Source organism: Dermacentor variabilis, chromosome 10 (genome assembly GCF_050947875.1).
Source record: "Dermacentor variabilis isolate Ectoservices chromosome 10, ASM5094787v1, whole genome shotgun sequence".
Classification (NCBI taxonomy): domain Eukaryota; kingdom Metazoa; phylum Arthropoda; class Arachnida; order Ixodida; family Ixodidae; genus Dermacentor; species Dermacentor variabilis.
This window is the reverse complement of record NC_134577.1, coordinates 8,194,629-8,214,124: the sequence shown is the minus strand read 5'-3', so window position 1 is coordinate 8,214,124 and position 19,496 is coordinate 8,194,629. Positions and strand designations below refer to the sequence as shown.

General features: G+C 42.5%; 1 protein-coding gene across 1 annotated transcript in view; it reads right to left on the bottom strand.

The window, feature by feature from the left end:
* Positions 1-19,496, bottom strand: part of Ptp69D (Protein tyrosine phosphatase 69D) — a 156,232-nt gene that overhangs the window by 19,343 nt on the left and 117,393 nt on the right. The window contains exons 16-28 of the mRNA XM_075671544.1: positions 19,302-19,413; positions 18,434-18,465; positions 16,637-16,749; positions 16,243-16,333; positions 16,071-16,147; positions 14,262-14,396; positions 13,687-13,815; positions 12,607-12,761; positions 11,798-11,933; positions 11,073-11,222; positions 10,853-10,946; positions 8,438-8,514; positions 5,428-5,559 (exon numbers count right to left, since the gene is read on the bottom strand). Coding sequence (XP_075527659.1) covers positions 5,428-5,559; positions 8,438-8,514; positions 10,853-10,946; positions 11,073-11,222; positions 11,798-11,933; positions 12,607-12,761; positions 13,687-13,815; positions 14,262-14,396; positions 16,071-16,147; positions 16,243-16,333; positions 16,637-16,749; positions 18,434-18,465; positions 19,302-19,413 — 1,433 coding nt within the window. The remainder of the gene's footprint in view (positions 1-5,427; positions 5,560-8,437; positions 8,515-10,852; positions 10,947-11,072; positions 11,223-11,797; positions 11,934-12,606; positions 12,762-13,686; positions 13,816-14,261; positions 14,397-16,070; positions 16,148-16,242; positions 16,334-16,636; positions 16,750-18,433; positions 18,466-19,301; positions 19,414-19,496) is intronic.

Genomic DNA, 19,496 nt, shown 5'->3' with positions numbered 1-19,496 from the left:
GTCTTTTCCTTGGTGAGCTACGTAACATGGGCCTTTGTAACAATACAGGAGTTCTTTGCAAAGGCTTACTCAATGGTAAGACGACAAAAGCAGCACTAGGGCACCTTGCACAAAGTGCACTTCACCGTGGCAGAGGTCATAGTGATGCCTCTGGTTCTTCTCTTGCGAGATCAATAGGAGAGCATGTGCACCTTGTCGAGCATGGTCAGCGCGAACAGTGGCATCACGGGCTTCTTGATGGTAGCAAGGTGCCTAACAGTAGCATGGGTTCACAGCCATACAAGAGGTAGCACGGGGAAGAGCCAGCATTGTCAAGGCGAGAATAATTATAGGCGAAGGTAATGTAAAGTACAGCGAAGTCCCAGTTGTGGTGATCGGTTGAAACATATTTTGCCAGCATACCTGTAAGGGTCAATCGCTCAGTCAGGCCGTTGTTTTGTGGATGGTAGGAGGTGGTAAGCTGATGCTGGAGAAAGCAGATGCGCATGATGTCATCAATAAGCTTCGACAAAAAGGTACGACGTCAGTCTGTGAGCACTTGATGTGGAGCTCCATGCATCAAAATGATGTCGTGTAGCAGGAAATCTGCCACATCAGCTGCTGTCGCTGTTGACTATGCGACCGCATATCTGGTCGCATAGTCAACAGCAACATTAACCCACTTGTTCCCAGACGCAGATGCTGGAAAAGTGCCCAGGATATCCAAACCAACATGACCGAATGGCTCTACTGGGATTTCAAGTGGCTGCAGCTACCCAGTGGGAAGCAGGGATGGCTTGTTGTGATGCTAACATGGCCCACAAGCTGCAACATAACATGGCAAAGGATGTGCATGACCAGGCCGAAAGAAGCGATGGCGTACTCTATCGTAAGTTCGAGACATGCCGAGTTGTCTAGCGGTGGGTGTGTCATGAGTTCCTTTAGAGTGGTCGAAACAAGGTGCTTTAAGAGGAAGCTTTAGCTCGGGCCCAACTCCGACGCGGCCTATTCAAATACATGTAAAACGCAAAAACGATTTTATGAGATAACCCCTGGACCGATCTTTATGAAATTTGTTGCATTTGAAAGAGAAAGTGAAATTCTGGCGACTGTTGGAAGTGGAATTTCGATTTAGAGCTTGAATTTTTCTAAAACGATTTTCAAATATTTGACCGTTTGAAAAAAATAGAAGCACGAAGTTTACAAATTGATAGCTGTGCATCAAGAACTGATATCGCGGTTCTGTAAATGGCATCCATTAGATCATTCAAAGCGGACAAATTCAATGTGTCATCTTACATCTTACATGAATATGTTACGTTGGTTACAACGGTTTTACAAAAGTTGTATTTCCCTATGATTAAATTTTTTTTATATTCATGTGTGACATATAAATTTTGTCCGCTTTAGATGTACTTTTAGATGCAATTCACAGAATTGTATTATAATCTTTAGTGGTTGAGTTACAGAGTTCTAAACTTGATAGTTTCGTTTTTTGAAAATTTTCGATTTTCGCCAATTTTTAATAAAAGATTGACGACCTAACTCAAAAATTCGAAACCAACAGTCACTAGATTTTAAGTTTTTCTTTTAAATGCAACAAACCTCGTCAAATTTGGTGCAGTGGTTGCCGAGGAAAACGAATTCTCCTTTTACATGTATTTAGATAGGAGCACTCGAGCTAAAGCTTCCTCTTAAGATGACAAGGAGGAGATCAGGGCCTTTGGGATGAATATTACGACGGTACAAAGTACCATCCTAGAGAATGATGAGGCATGACGAAGGGTCATTGGGCACGGATTGAAAATGATCGACAAGTGCTTTGAGTGAGGCATCATGACATTGCTCATTGGCGACATGGAGGAGCTGTGACACAGAAAAAACACAAGTGACATTCTCTATGTCAGGGACATCAGAGCTGTTGACAGGGTAACACAGCAAACTACACCTTCTTGGTGCAGGCATTTGGGCTTGTAAATCACAGAATAGACGATCATGGACTCGTAGGCTTAGAGGCTCCAAGATGCCTCAAAGCCCAACGACCAAGCCAGCCTGTCCTCGAGGGAGGAAAGCCAGCAGAGAGCATGATGATCAATTACTACGAAAAGGGGAGGGCCGTAAAGGTAAGGAAAGAACTTGGTAACCGCCCAGACAACAGCAAGGCACTCTCATACCATAACAGAATAGTTGTGCTGTGATGGTGAGAGGAGGCTGCTGGCATGAGTGATAACGTGATCGTGGCCACGCTGACGCTGGGCTTGGACAGTGCCTACATCATGACCACTGGTATCCATACGAAAATCTGTTAGGGCATTAAGGTCGAATTGGGTGAGGATCAGTGGTGAGGTCAAGTGCGTGACGAGGCGAGACAAGGCGGCAGATTGTGGAGGTACTCATGAGAAGGGTACACCTTTCTCCAAAAGGTCAGTGAGAGGCCGAGCAATAGTGCCAAAATTTTTGACAAAGTGGCGGAAGTAAGACCACAGCCCAAAAATACTGCGAACCTGTGTGGCTGATTTCAGAACTGGAAAGTCTTGGACAGCACGAATTTTCTTTGGGTCAGATTGCACTTCAGAAGCATTGACAAGATGACCCAAAACTATAATTTGGCAACCACCGAAATTACGTTTCGATAAGTTGAGTTGCAGCCTGGCCTTATCAAAAATGTCATGTATGATTGAAAGATGTTTAACATGAGTGTCAACTGTTGGTGAAAAGAAATAATGTTGTTGAGGTAGCACAGGCATGTGGAGCATTTGAAACCCTGAAGCAACGAGTCCATAATACACTCAAAAGTGCCTGGCACATTACGTAATCTAAGATGCCTAACTTTAACTGGAAAAGACCATTGTGTGTTATAAATGTAGTCTTTCCTCAGTTCATACTGTCAACATGGACCTGCCAGTATCCAGAGACCAAAGATCAATAGAGGAGAAGTAGCTGGCACCGTAGCGACAGTCAAAGGCATGGTCGGTTCGTGGTAGCGGGTTCACGTCTTAGTCACTTTGTTGAGATGGCTGTAATTCACACAGAAGCATGATGTCCTGTTGTTCTTCTTAACCAACACTACTGGTGACCGCCCATGGACTCGAAGTAGGCTCACTGATATTTTTATTGAGCATCTTGTTAACCTCAGTTCTGGCGTTCTGATAGAGATACTCAATATGGTCTATGGTGAACAGAAGTAGCATTTCCTGTATTAATACGATGCTTGACAGCAAGCATCTGGCCCAAGGAGCGATTGTCAAAGTTGAAAACATCCCTGTAGGAAAACAAAGCACAGCAGAAGTCCCTGGCTTGTGCAATAAAATAAGAAAAGGCATCTCGCAATCATTTTTTGGATCTTGAGATCGGCCCAAGAGGCTGACATTTCAAAACTGGGAGGCTCAGGCCAACTATCGGGTGAGTAAGCCACCACGTGATGGTCATCCAAAGGCTCAAGTTGGGCGAGGCAAATTCCTTAAGGCACAACTTGCTTGGCTAAACCGAAGTTTACGACAGGGATGCAAGTCTGCTTGGCCGTGATAGTCAGGACTATGTAAGGTACAGTGACAATACACTGCAATAGAATGCTGGTCAGTGGAGTGATGAGATACTCTTCATCGGAAATGGGTGGGGAAGAAGACAGTTCGATATATGATAATGATTTGGGCGGCAGTCAAATGAAGCAAGTGGGGCTTAAGCGGCCGAGGGTTGCATCACAAGTACCCGAAAGAATAGGCAGTTCTAGGCGAAGAGTGCAGGCGGAGCAGTCAATAAGAGCCGAATGTGGCAAGAGAAAATCAAGGCTGAGAATTAGGTCGTGCGGGCAATTGGCAATCATAGTAAAAAATACAGCAGTGCAGCAGCCAGCGATGCTTATGAGCGCTGTACACATATCCGATGACAGGAACACTACCGCCATCTGCAACGCAGATGACACATGTTGGTGCAGAAGCTTCCTGATTTGTTGTCAGAAGGCAGCACTCATAATGGAGAGGTGAGCACTTGTGTCGATCAGTGCAGTGACAGCAGTGCCTTCAACATCGACTTCAAGAATGTTCTGGTTCGTAGGCAAAGTAAGCAGAGGATTTGACGGCAAGGTCGACATCGCAGCTTCACCTCCGGAAGCTGCAGTTCCTAGTTTTCCGGCTGGGTGTGGGGGGGAATGGACAGTGACGAAAAGGGACAAGGCTGCGGCGAAGAAGACTGACGACGTTGGGGTGACGGCAATCAGTCGTAGCGAAAATTCGGAGCAGGAGTATCAGCGGCAGTACGATCCTTGCGCGAAGCATTTGAAGTAGTAAGTGCAGAGTTATGCAAATATGCACTGTTGTATGTCAGAGACGGAGTTGGCTATCGGTTACAGCAGTGATGAGTGATGCGGCCAATTAATGCAGCAGCAGAAGAAGCAGATGGGCCTGTCGTCAGAGGTGCACCATTCAGACAGGTTGCAGGATGGGGCGAGAAAGGATTGTTGGGGATGAGGAGAGCTGCCAGGAAAGTGCTGCACGTTGGGTGCGTGGGTTGACGAGTACACGGAGTTGAGATCATTTTTGTTGCACAAGAATTTGCCTGGATCACAGCACACGTGGCTTACGATGAATCAGTGGGCATCACGGAGTAGAATGCCGAATAGGCAGCCTCGAACTAGCGGTGAATGACACGAGTCACATTATCACATGGGATTCACTGGCGGGGATGGTCTTCACAAGTCGACATAGCAGCGGTATCTGGCAGGCACACAATGTCGGGATTGATGCGTCAGCTCTAAGCTTGTTCGAAGCAATGCCATTCTCTGACGATGGCATCAATAGTAGAAACATTGTCAAAAACCAGCAATTTGAAGGTGTCCCTGGTGATAGCCTTTAATATGTGCACCACTTTGTCTATTTCAGACATGTTCTCGTCAACTTTGCAGTAAAGAGCCAGGACCTCTTGTATGTACGAGACGTAGGGCTCTGTGGGGCTCCGAGCATGTGTCGCAAGGGCCTCTTTTGCTGCGACTGTATGCCTGAAGGGGTCGCCGAACAGTTTGCAAAGTTCTTTGAAAATGTTCCAACTTGCTAATTCGTCTTAGTGGGTTCGGTACCACACATGTGGGGTGTCACTCAGGTAAAAAATGATGTTAGTGAGCATGATTGTTGAATCCCACCTAGTGATGACGCACTACACCATGTCTCTTAAGCATCTGTTATTTTGCAACAATATAAGTATGCTGATAATGAAAACTATGGAATTTTATAGAAAATATTCAAGCACAAGAAGAAAACGACACTGAACAATTATTTGGCCAGAAGATAAAGGACAGCACCTGATCTGGGTGCTCACAATCCCACAGAGCATAGAACTTTGAAATGTGAGTGCTACTGAAATGCATGCACCGAACAGATGCTCTTGCTCATGTTATGGTCCTGCAAGAAGTTGTGAGACTCCAATTTAAGAAATACAGAGTAAACAGCCACTCACCTGCCCCTCACCAAGTTCTGAGAGCATAACAATGGTAGAAATACACTGTTCCTTGATCATGCGCCAAAACTCCACAACAGAACAGTCTAGAGGGTCTTGGGTGATGATGAAAGACAGTGACCTGTCGTAACCCTGTGAAAGTGCAAAAGCCACATCATAATCCATCCAGACGTCAAAGAATGACTTAACCCGAGTCTAACACTCTTTTCCTGACAGTCTTGCTACTGAAGTCGAAACTAGTTATAACGAACTTGCATCCGGCATGAACATTATATCCAATATTCATTATAAGCATATATTTATTAGTTGTTAATGTTGGCTAGAGAGAGAGAAATCAACAGTTATTTTTAAACGAGAGAGAGAGAGAGAGAGAGAGAGAGAGAGAGAGAGAGAGAGAGATCTCTTTTTGCCTTCAGGTGGGCAGCTTCCTCATTCCAGTAATCTGTGTGCTCCCACTGCCACCCTGGCCTGGTCCATCAGCTACCGCTGGTAATCTAGGCCTGGGCGAGGCACCATGGCCACATTTCTTCCCTGTCCTTCATATAGGTTAGAAACACTTCTAGATTTACTTGGTTACATCCAATGAACAAGCCAGTGGCGTCACAAGGGTCAGCAGCACCTGAGGCAGTGGACTGCCGCAACAATCCTCTGCCCTGCCCTCTCATTTCAAGCAATGAAGCAAAATCTTTTTTCTGTAGCTAATTACTTATTTTTATTTCTTTTTGAAAGGTTCAAAGTAACGAGTGCACCACACAACTCCCAATTCAGCATGACAACGCATCGAAAGTGCATATTTACGTGTTTATCTTGTATTAACAGGCAGAAAAATGGGAGTGCAATATTTTTTTTTGTTATGACTGTCACCATCAAGAAAGAACATATTTCAAAAAATAAACAGCAAATAGTGTTCGTCAGATGAATGTCCAGATTAACATCATACAAATAAACGTGCCCATAGAACACAAAAAAATGCAAACTGTAAGTGTGTAGGAATACCTGTAGCGATATGTGTATGCACACTGTATGCATAGCCATATGTGGTGCACATTGCACATGTAGCTGCTTGAGTATATACAGTTAAACCTTGATATAACGAAGTAGGTGAAATCAGCAATTCGCTTAGTTATATCGAAAATTGTATTGAAATTCGACCTTTTGTGTAAACACATAAGAAAGAAAAAAATATGTTTATCTTTTTCCAGATTATTATACACAAGTGATGACCACTTGTCGGACCTGTAGCCAAAGGCTAGTTGAAGGTTCGACAAAAAAATATAAAGGAAATCCTAGCAAAGCAAGAATAAAACAGAGCAACAGTAATTGTATATACAAAGTTGTTGATGGTCAATTCACAAGTCAACTAAAAGTAAGTGAATACATCAGAGTGCAGTAAAAGGTAAGTGAATACATCAGAGTACAGTTGCCGATCGATTTTTTTTTATATGGAAAGGGGCTGCAAAATTTTCCGGATTATCAGGCAACCGAAAAAAGCAAATTTGAATGAGAAAACAATTCATTTTGATGAATTTAGGAGTCGGCAACGAATGATAGTTTCATGCCATGCTGACTATATATTCACATCAGCAGTATGAATTAAGCAAAGCCAGCCATGCTTTCGTGCGTACTCCGCCCCTATGGCTGATAGCGTCGCCAGCACTGAGATGACGCTATCATGAAAAGCGCCGGCAGCGGGGAGCGAATGGTTCGTCTGCCTCTCTCTCCAACGGGTCACCGCAACCCGAGATTATGCAACCTCCAATACTAAATGCGCAGGAAGACAGTTTCCGTGATGCCACGCCATCTCGGCACGCCCACTCTTTGCACATGCGGTAGATCATGTATGCGCTCAGCCGTGCTTACAGCCATGTGCAGCCACAGCTGATACGCGCAACAAAAATCTAGTGGGGTGCCAACTTGCACTGCCATGCCCCACCTGCTCGCTCGTGCTGCTCCCCTTTGCTCCCGCGGAAATGTGGCACTCCTGAAGCTACCATGCTTCTTGTCTCACCCTTGCACACTATCACTCGTACCTATGGCACAAAGTACGTGGGGCACGATAGGATCTTATCGCAATTGGACTGTATATGGAAGATGACGTGGCTCCACTTCGGCAGTCGCTCCTTCGGGCCATCGCGCGCGCTTTGAGAGGTATGTTTGCAAGCAGCTGCTTGTAATTCGATCATTTGACCATTTGCATCCACGGAAGTTTTTATTTATTGTCTCGGAATTTGTTTGCGGCGGAAGCGAAACTAGGCAAAAAGAATACTGCCTCAGTAGAATGTGTGGTATTTTAGAGGAGCTTTTCTAAGAAAACTAAAGCCCAGACTTATGCTAGTCTTGCACTATCCGCTAGTGCAGTCGGCCCTGGTGGGGAAGTATTTCTGCAGCAGTCATGAGTGTTACACGGGTCTATCTGCAAAGCATATTATGTAGCTCTCAGGGGAGACACCTCCTAATTTGTATTTAATTTTAACTCCACATTCTAAAACACCCTAAGTCATTAAGTTTTGCTTAAACACCGCCTAGATGTTTTCATTACTTTTTTTTATTTTTTTTTGTAAGTGCACAGTGCTACTGTTACACTTGGCGAAAGGTGCTCAGTGCCTTTTCATTTCTTTGATGAATAATTCTTTGCTATCTCACCCTATCCCCCCTTCACAGCCCAGTGGTAACCTCTGAGCAGTGCAAGTAAAACTCTTGCTTGGGCTAGTTGGTTCATGCTTGAAGTAGTAAAGGCAAGGCGCAGAAGACCAGGACTCAAGAAAAAGAACACAAACGACAGGACCGGTGCCGGTCCTGTCGTTTGTGTTCTTCTTCTTGAGTCCTGGTCTTCTGCGCCTTGCCTTTACTACTTCAAGCAGTGCAAGTAGGGCCCCATACGTTAGCACCGGTAGAGTGCAATGACCATGCACTTTTATTTTTAACAACATGTCCATAACATGTTGTGTGCTAAACATAATGGCAGTGAATAAAATATAATCAGAGCAAGAGCAAGACATGTAATGTTTACCTGGACGAATGAGGCATTGATGTAGGATGAGTGGTCTCGTGAAGGTGACACGGGTAAAATTACTCTGTTGCAATCATCTAGAGAAGAAAAACATGATTTTGTATTTACACTATACCGTGATAGAGGTTTGCCAAGAACTCGATGTTGGTGACACTGAAGTGACAACATTGAAGTGACAAGTAAATATTGACTCAAATGTGCACCTTGTGTGAAAAAGACATCTGCTGATGTCAGTCTAAGCTGGCAGCCTTTTTTCTTCTATCAGTATGCTTTGCTTTCAGAGTACAGATTACAACACATGCATTGATAACTACAACAATGCACTTGGTACTATGCCCTGGGAAATTCACGCTGCATATTATTCCATGTTCATCCCTTTGTCAAGGGATGCACAAACACATCCAACCCTCAATTTAATGAAATTGTACTTGTAGCAGAAAATTTTGCTCTGTTAAAGATTTATCCCTGTCACAGTCGTCATGTTTTAGTGGTGCAATAAGTTCGTCTGCTTCCAGAATGTCTAGCATGTTATTATTGAGCATAATCAATAATCAGATGGCCAGCTAATGTGCATTTCAGCTGGAGAACCATAAGTTATGCTTTGGCACAGTGCTATTGTAGCTTGCAAATTACATATTGTGGGATAATATGTGTCTTGATGTGTGTGACAAGCAATGATACAGTCGAATACGGATAGATCGAACTCGAAGGGGATCGTGAAATAGTTCAATATATTAATAATTTAATACAAAGAAATCAGCTTGAGACAGCGCTCACGGTCGCGACAAAACAGAGCGGCCGTTGCCAAACCGGTTTTCTGGTTCCTTCACGCACATGGCTTGCAAACATTACGGGGTGTCGTGTGCCAAAGGATCACAGGCCTTAGGGGAAGGCGCACCTTCCAGGACGTGGCGATGCTCTAGACCAGCCGTCGCCAAGCCGGTTTCCTCTGCGCATGCGACTCGCAAACGTCACGCGGCGTCACGCGCCGAACGATTGCAGATGGCCGCGGGAGATGACTGCGCCTTTGGGGAAAGCGCAGCTTCCAGGGCACAGCGCTGCTCTAGACCAGCCGCCGCCAAGACAGTTTCCTCTGAGCACGCGGCTCGCAAATGTCATGCGGAGTTGCACGCCGAACGACCACAGACGGGCGTGGGAAGTGCCTGTGCCTTTGGGGAAAGTGCACATTCCAGGGCGCGAAGCTGCTCTAGACCAGCCGTCACCAAGCCGGTTTCCTTCGCGCACGCGGCTCGCGAACATCACACCGTGTCACGTGCCGAACGACTGCAGATGGACGCGGGAGATGCCTGCACCTTTGGGGAAAGCGCATTTTCCAAGGCATGACGCTGCTCTAGACCAGCCGTCGCCAAGCCGGTTACATCGTTCTTTCACGCATGTGACTTGCAAACGTCACGTGGCGTCGCGCGCCGAACGACCGCGGGAGATGCAAGGGGCTTTGAGGAAAGCGCACTTTCCAAGACGTGGTGCTGCTCTAGACCAGCCGTCGTCAAGTCGGTTTCCTCCATGCATGCGCCTCACAAACGTCAAGCAGTGTCGCACGCCAAACGACTGCAGATGGGCGCAGGAGATGCCTGCACCTTTGGGGAAAGCGCATCTTCCAGTGCACGGCAAGGATATATCGAATGACCTGCGAAATTAGAGTTCAATATACTACACAACTTTCCCATACATTTACACAGGATTTACAAGGGGATAATCTGTGTGTTCGATATAAACAACAATTCAAAATATCTGGGTTCAATATATCCGGGTTCGACTGCAATAGCGAAACAGGCATTTCTGTTGCATCTGAAAGTATGCGTCAAGTATATTCAGCATACAGATGAAATCTCTCTGCTGCGATGCTAAACCAAAAAGAGCATGGCACAATAGGCAATGGACACTGTGGAATTCAGCAAGCCATCTTATGAAGCTACTAAGTTTATCAATCAGCAGATACATGCTCACTGTGTGCTTTTCCATCAGTTCCAGCCGGCATGCGTGAGTATGTGGGAACATGCAACCTGCCCAAAAGCTCCATTACCAGCAAACATCAACCACATGAAAAAATTTTCAATTTTTCGATGTGTTGCAGTCTTTAGACCACAACCACCATTGTGTTGGCCACAAGATTCTATGTAAAGGCACCACTAAGGTGCAGAAGCAGGTACAACACAAGCACAGTCTGGAGTGCAGGTACAAAATTTTGAACCAGTACGCAAAAGGCGCAGCAAACAAATTTTTGTTTGTGTCAGGAAGGCTACCACAGATTCCGAACGTTCACACACATACATACATGCACAATGAATATGTAGTACACGATGTAAGTGCTCTTGTGAATGAAATTTTTTTAAAATAGAAAGATATGTTATATCGGGGTTAGGGTGTAAAATTATTAAGCAATGTTGAACTCACAAGGTACAATAAAGTCATATCTGTTCTTTGCTACATTCATGTCCATCATTCCCACGCAGCATGTCTTGGGGTCTTCGATAACATCACCCAGTTTCTGAGACAGAAATAATTATTAAAAGGTCAGATCAAAGGAGGTTTTGAACATAAGTAAACAAGCAAGCAAGCAACCAAACAAAAAAGACCATGACTTAAAGAGGAAACAAATTTTTTGTAGTTTTACCTCAAATTCCAGAACCATTCCGGACTTTTCTGAATTTCCCAGTTTCTCTTTCAACTGAAGGTAGTGGTCCCTAAGGTGCTGGATCTCAATTTCTGTGTCACCAAACTGTGCATGCTCCAAAAGAGCACGGTAAATAAAAATATACTGCTTCTGCAAAAGGCAAAAGAATATGCAGGTATGAAGAATTCAGTTCACTGCTGCAAACGTCAATCACTGCCCTATTGTTTTTCTACAGGCTTCATCAGTTAAATGATATGTGAATTTTTTTGTTGTCATTGACTTTAGTCATCTCGTGTGCACACACACACACAAGGCTCTTCAAAGGTGTCTGGTTCCAACAATTAAGAATATTCATCTGCTTATTTAACAAATATTCAATATTTTGACGCAATTCTTAGATTATTTCAGCTATAAGTACACCAGACTATGTCAGCAAAAACAAATTTTTAACTAAATTTATTCTCTTCCATTGCAGTGGAAATTTCAATTGAAATCAGTTCTTGCATAAGTGAAATGCTGAACGACGAGTGAGCCTAACTGTTCACAGTGCAATCATAAAAGGGGAAAAGGAGCTGAAATGTGATGAGTATGCATGCATGTTCAGATTTGTCTGCACTGAATTTGTGCAGTTCACGTTTCATTTGTGCAATGATGATTATGGCTTGTGGGACACAGCAGTTAAATGTGCCTCAAGGTATGCAGCCAGTCAAACAAGTTTTGCGTACCAGTGACTGAACAAGGAAATTGCGCTGCTTGCGAAGACTGGCTACACAACTGAAGATATCCACTTCTTCAGTCTTTTCCAGCTCCTCCAGCAGTGAGTCGATGGCCACGAATGTTCCTGTCCTGCCTACACCAGCGCTGCAGAAACAAACAAGGCTTAGCAATGACTAATAAAGGTGACTAAACTGGTGTCATCAAGGGGAATTAAATGAAATTAAATGGTCAAATAGAAAATGGGTCAGTTTTATCAAAATTGAAAGGTTAGTACCGTACAGGCTCGTGTAAGGGCCGTTACCGTATACGGGCCGCACCCCCAAGTTGGCAGCCCAAAAATTGGACAAAAAAAAATTTCCACCAAAGACAAAACAATTTCCGTCAGAGAAGCAATGACATTCAGTACTGCGACGCTGCACGTGTGCTTCTGTGAATTTTTGCACGCTGCGTACTTCTGTGGGCCGCTACTAGGTGGCGAGAGCTAGCTGTATGATGACCTCTGATGCAGTGGCACATCTGAGTGTCACATCCGGGGTGTGCAGTAGTCAGTGGCTGTGCTGGCACAATTTTGACCAAGGGTTTGGTCCTATGTAAGGGCCAAACCTCGTCAAAATTGTGAAAAAGTGCGGCCCTTACTCAAGTCTATATGGTATGCCAATAAACAGTTGCAGTCTTTCACAAATACTATTCATAGCCAATCAGAGAGTTCAAATTCAACTCCTACTTAAGCTCCACTGTGCGCAAGACAGTCATTTTTGTTAAGCTACAGGTGAACACCATGATTGACTCCAGCCTATGTTTTCAGTAAGGAAAGTACCTGCAATGCACAAGTAGCGGCCCTCTGTCAGAGACGTAATGCTCATTGACACGCTTGATGAATCGTAGCAGCCACGAAGGTTGGTCAGGTGCCAGGAAGTCCTTCCACATGGTGAAGTGAAATTGCAGGATCTCTCGCTCCTCAGTGATGCCATCCTGATTCAAATAAGAAAGGAAGCTCATCACTTAGAACAGACTGGACTCAAGTTTGCAGTGCTTCAATGGTTATTCTAATTTAGCTGATTTCCAATGATTTGCCACCTTTTCCCGACAATCACAGGAGAAAGAGTTCCCATAGCATGACAGGCCTGCAGTCTCCTTTATTTGAATGGCAAAAGTGATAGCAGCGCTGTGCTTCTCATATGGCCAAAGTATTTAAATCAATAGCAAGTTCAGAGCATGAATGATCATCAAATTCAATCGCAAAATACATCAAGCACAGATCTATGCATGCACATGTGAAGATATAAAAGTGATGACATGTTCTGAAATGCTGAGCTACTTTGTGATAAGACAATGTCCCCACTTGCTGCCTGTGCTTTACCACTGTGGGAATTGCATTGCAGGACAAGGGTCTGATGGAACTGCTTTAACAGACTCGTGAAATTCTTCAACTTAGACGGAAAGTTCAAAGCTCAGTGCTAAAGCAATTTAGTGCTTTGATAAAAAGGCTGTACAGAAAGGTCAGTGAAAGGAGTAATCATCATATTTTGTACGTGCAGAGTACAAGTGACCAAGCTTAACTATATAGAGACTTACTTCGTTGCAGTAAGTGTGAAGTTTTCACTGTACTATTTAGTTGCTCTAATTTGTCTAAATGTAGCTCTAAAATGTCTCTAAATGCGGGCCATCTTAAATGGCTTCATACTTCTAGGCTGGTTAAGCTGGCTGAAACCTAACAGGAAAAGCCTAAACTGTAGTCAGAATGTTATGTGTGCAGAATTTTGATAATTCTGTACACATGAAATGAAATAAACTAAAGCTTTAGTTTGTTTCATCTTGCAACAAAAGTTGGATAGCAGACAAAGATTCTGTACTCAAACAAATGAGTGTATAGCAAAAGTTAAAGAAAGGTGTGTACCTGAGTGTGCTCAATAAAGAACCGTCGCACAACATAATCCGAATATCTCTTTGCTGTGACAACTCTAACAGTATACTGTTTTTCAATTTCTTTGATGCCTTCATCAGACCAGTACTGGGCACATTTTATCTGTATTGGGAGAGAGAGAAAAAAAGAGAAAGTTGAAGAAATCTGTTTGTAAAGACAACATACAAATGAAGAACAGCACATTATAGAAATCACATGAACTAAAACTTGTCATAAGCAACTGTAAAATTCTCACAGCAGCATTGAAAAATACCATTTTAGCAAATCAGTACCTGGTTGCAACGTCTCAACTTCACCATGGTCCTAAATGTGTGATCATGATTAATATCATAAAATATTGCGATCAACTTCTGGACAGAAATAGTAATAATATTTATGGTAAAACTTCATAACAGAAAGGTGCCAAAGTACTTTGCTAGTATTAGGTGCAAGATATAGCCATTGTGATAAGCATAACTTTGCAAAGGTCATTAACTACATGAAATAAAGAAATAATACAGTAAAGACATCTTTAATACAATAAGGACATTTCAGAAAAGCCAGGCTACCTTGCCATTTTCTTCAATTCCAGTTAACATCACTATAACTGAAACTCGGTGCTCCCAGATCATCCTCCAGAAGTCTGTCACAGTTCGATCCAGTGGACCTTGCGCACAGATGAAGGTCTTCTTTCCACCGAAGCCCTGTTGAAATGAAGCAAAAAATGTCAAATGACAAGAAGTATGTCCCAGCAAACAAACCGAAATGCACCTCTTACTAGCCACACAGCAATGAATACCATACCACACATTACTGATAGCAATGCTTAAATTATTTTGTTGAGAACACTGTGCTAGTGTACAGAACGAATAAAACATCATTACAGTGTAGGGTGCAGATGCGCGCATATTATAACCATGAAGAATAAGGGGATCAGAAGAGGCTTGATTTTTTTATTAGTTACAACCATATGAATAAAACAGACAATAATGCCAGACCTAAATATATCACCACAAAGCCGCATAAACAAACACACTTATGAAAGGCAGGTTTTGCTTTTTTTTCGACTGGTGCCGAGCTGAAATATTAGTTGAGCTTGCATTTCATACACATGTTTTTTATTACTGCACAATGCACCAGATCCTTTGAAATTCATCTTCAAATTTCATAGTGTCATCAAATAGTGCCACCAGCAACGTTCACTTCAGAACAAGCCAAAATTCTGTTTAGTCACGTATTCTTGAAATTCGTGCACTCCATTCACCTACAGTTAAAAGTCTTTGGCGACATTACAACTGAAGGTCATAATGAATCTTTATCAGACATAATTTTGCATACTCTTAATTTGCACAGTAGTTTAACTTATCAAATTTAAATATGTTCTAGGCCTTTTGTGCTTGCTGAAGTACTTTGGCTTTTCATTTTCTTCGGGAGGCCCCCTGTTAAACATGAGCACTTCCCTTGCATAACTCATGTCATAATGTGACAGCGTTAAAGGCCCCGTGTCGGCCAAAATCCGGTGTCGGCGTCGTAGCCGGCATTGGCATCCTGTGAGCAAAAAGTGCCATAAACTATGTTTAGGTATATGTATATGCCATGCCTTCCAATATTACATGCGGTATATGCGGGTTATATTGCCACACCATTCTCTCACAAAATTTGCTCATACCTTGTCTTACATTCTTGACAAAATCATTCCTCGAAATTTTAAAAACGATGCCCTACGAACATTTAAATGTCGCCATGTCATCATCAAATGTCAGCATGCGCTGTTTGTGTCAAACAAAACACCCACAGCACATGCCTTTTATTTTAAATTGTCTCAGACTTAAATATTAAATGTGTGAAACAATAACAGAAATCTGAAAATGATGCGATTTTTTGACGCAGCTGTGCACTACCTCCGGGAACGCGGCCCACGCAAGAAGCCATGTTTCTGCCAGAAAGCTCACTTCGTGCATGCTGTTTGCATCCAGCATTTCACGGTAAACATTATGGATACATAAGCTGCAGTTACCGGGAAGCGTGAGAAGCAGTCAGGGACATTTGAATGCTATTGCGTTCCACTCTTAAATACGACGCTTAAGCATCCTCCAAGTTTTTATTTGAAAAACATCATTTAGGTAGTAAAAAAAAAAATCAGAAACTTGCAATGGTAATAAAATCATATTAGCAAGCTACTATGAGCTGACCTAAAGAAATCATTAATGAATTGTGTTGTCATATAGCAGTTCACATAAAACACAACAAACATTATTAACTAACGATGCTTGTTTCTCTGTACTGCTCTGCCACTTTTGTCCTTCAAGAATTATTAGTGCAGTGAGATTAAAGTTCGATGCCCAGTTAACTTGCTACATCTAATGATGCTGTGTTACCTCAACAAAATTTGCATTGATGTAGTCAGAGCCAGGAATGCCATCAATGGTGGACAGCTTGACCCTTGTTTGGTCAACTGCAAGAGAACAATATAAATTAAGGCGCACTCTATGGCATGCAGATCAACAATCCCATCAGATTCAGATGTAGTCAGTACGGGCAAGCACTCACAAGCCTTGATGTCTGGGTAGCGATTTTTGTGCATATTTTCAGGGGCATCGGATGCATATGTTGTCCTGTCCCTGAACTTCTCGGGCAACATCTGTGGAGACAGGTGCACTTTTTCAGCCACTTACACTCACATAAAATGCAAGTGCAAAACATTGCTGTGATTTATCAATTAGCTAAAGGCATTAAAATATAGAGTGATCAGTTGCGCGTGCACGCACGCACGCACACACACACACACACACACACACACACACACACACGCACACACACACACACACGCACGCACGCACAAAGACAAGTATTTCTCCCATGAGATATGGCTACCAGTATTAGCAGCTGATACATTTGTCTTAGCTGAAGCACAGCATGCATAAAAAAGCTTGTTGACACAAACCTCAAATTCGCTTTGAAAGAGCAAATCGCTGTCACAGTGACGCTTCACAAAGGCAGTTGGCAAGTTATCTGCCGAGATGGGGATCGAGTTTGGAGAGTTCACAAAACTGCCTCCTGAAATAACAATGCATTTCAATTTTTTGTACGAGCTGTTTCCTATATCCTGTCTTCACTACTCCTATGGGCTAACTGTACCACAAAATTAATTGAACTGTTTGCATGCCACTTAAAATTACCCTTTTCAATAGCTGCATGCAATGAAGCTGCAAATGCCAGAATAAATTTTCAGTACATCTAAAATTGACTTGCTCATCTGTGAAAATGCTTTCAGTAGCTGGAGAAAGCGTGAGGACTAAAATCATGTACTATAAGAACAAGTACGCAGAAACTGGCTGAGTGATGCATCATAACAGAAGTGCAGATAGAAGGGCTTGTTGGTGGGCCCTACAATAATTTGTCCAACAGAAATACAAAAGGAAGCAGGAAGGAAAGCATCATAGAGGCACTTCTGTGTCAACATGTCTATAACTCGTTCTGTTTATGTGCCACAAATTTTTAAAACACTTTATAGCTGTCATTACTGGTCAAGACCTCTACAGACTAATGAAGCCTGTGTGTGTATGTCCCAATAATACAGGCACTTTGTCCGTTGCGTGAAAAGGTATCCATGTAGAAAGAATCACTTTATTACACAGTTAAAAGGTAATGTAACAATTATAAGAAACGACAGAAGTATCTAGCAAACTATAACATTGTAACAAGTTTTCATAAACAAAAAGTGCACAAAGGCCAATGATAAAACCTCAGTGTATAAGTAAAGCAATGTGCAATACTAACAAGCACTTTATAAGTCAGTCTTTGCAACAGTGCTATGCAGTCACTAGGAGTCAATACTATCTTGTAAAGATAACGAGACCTTGGAATACAATAATCCAATCCAGAATATATAATTTAACATATGATTTCAGTGTAATGTGCAGAAGTGTGATAGTTCATCAAGCATGAAAATGCAGAGGTAGAGGATTGTTATAGTAAGTATTGAAGACAAAGCTATACTTATTAGGAGCAACATGCCAAAAAAATAAAAAAAGCCTCGCATTGAAGCAAACATTAAGATACAAAAATGTACTTAGATAGCCAATCCAAAAAAGAAAACAAATACACAGAATAATAGATGATCCTGATATGCAGATGACACCCTTAAACAAATGATAGTAATGAAATGCTAATGCTTGTTGGTTGCTAATTTTGTAAAACCGCACAAATATAAATGCTAATGTTGGTGATGTTGGCAACCATGCTTGTAACACTAGAATATAGTTTCTGGCCCTTGCTTTTTTCAGCTTTGCCTTTTAACCAGACTGGTTACATATGTAGACTGCATAGAAGAGCACAGCTTGCTAAACCTTTAGCAGCTTAGCAACTAAGGAAAATGTAGGTTCTTAGTGTGTGTCTATATATATATATATATAATTTGCCAGAACCTTTAGTGTGTACTTGTATTGTTACACTTTATCATAATTTTAATGCACAATTTATCTGGGGCCGAACGGCCTTCATTCTCCTACACTGCAGAAGAACAAAATATTGAAATGGAGGCTTGTTTTCTGCTCTCTGCGAGTAGACTGCACAACATGCAGGTATTCAATGCATGCAAGGACAACAGCCATAGCCAAAGCCACTACAGAGAAAGCCAGATCATGCTTAGCAAAGAGCATGTGTTCACTTTTCGCCCGGGGAACATGGCCATTCTTCTGAATGGTTCTCCGAAGAAAAGCGGTCAGACCCAGCCGCTCACCTTGGTCCTCATACAGCTGGCCATTTTTCTTCCTAAGGGGAATAACAGAAAGATGAGTGCGATTGTGGCCCTCAACAAAGGCTACGGTAATGTGAGCTCCTACAAAAAAATTAAACACCTCCATCATCAAAGTATCAAAGACATTTTGTAGAGCTTGTTCAAGGAACACTCTAGGTAAACTTTGGTTTCACAGCGACATTAGTTGAAGGAAGGGGTCCAAAAGAATGAATGGTTGCACAATTCAAAAAGAGATGCACAATTCAAGGCACACAGCTGAAATTACACGCAGTAAAATGCTATGTAGCTAAAAAGTACAAAGCGCTGTGACTTGTAAGCAAACAGTGCTTCAGCAAGTATTGAGGTGTCAAGTACAAGAAATTCTCTTTTACTGGTGTGAAAGTTTACGCTTTGGACAATAGAACAATCTTTAAATTGAGGGAGCCCATAGCTGAGACAATTCCTCGAATGTTACAGCAGGTGTACAGTGCACAGCAGCAATATGTACAGTGAATAATTATTCAAGTTCTTTGGGGCAATAACTTGGAAGGCTGTGCCTGTGGATATAAGAGTTACCAGAAACTTTAACCTTGCATGTAAATGCTTCTACATGTCTACTGAAATGTCACCGCTCTTCCTCAGTCAATTATTGATTGATCATTTAAACAATGTTAATTATTACTCGTTGAGCAGATATGTGCGCAGTTGACTTATATGTATTTTCTGAATTGAACCAGGTTCTAGCTGCAAAGCATATTGGTCCCAGTATTCTGTACTCATTTCCTGAATAGGTTTAAGTAAAGCTCATTTTTGATTCAGTGATTTAAATAATTGATCAAATACATTATGCCTAGTAGTAGTGGTATCTTACTTCATGATGCACACAATGATGACCATCATCAAAGCCACAAGGACAAGGCCACATATCACTCCAAACACAATTGCAGCAGGGCTTTCGGCAGTAATAGTGTTGCGATCAGTGCCTGTGTAGAGAAAAAAAGCCATATGCTACATTACATATAATGCTTGCACCTAGGTGTACATTTCCTTATTTGTGGCCAAGATT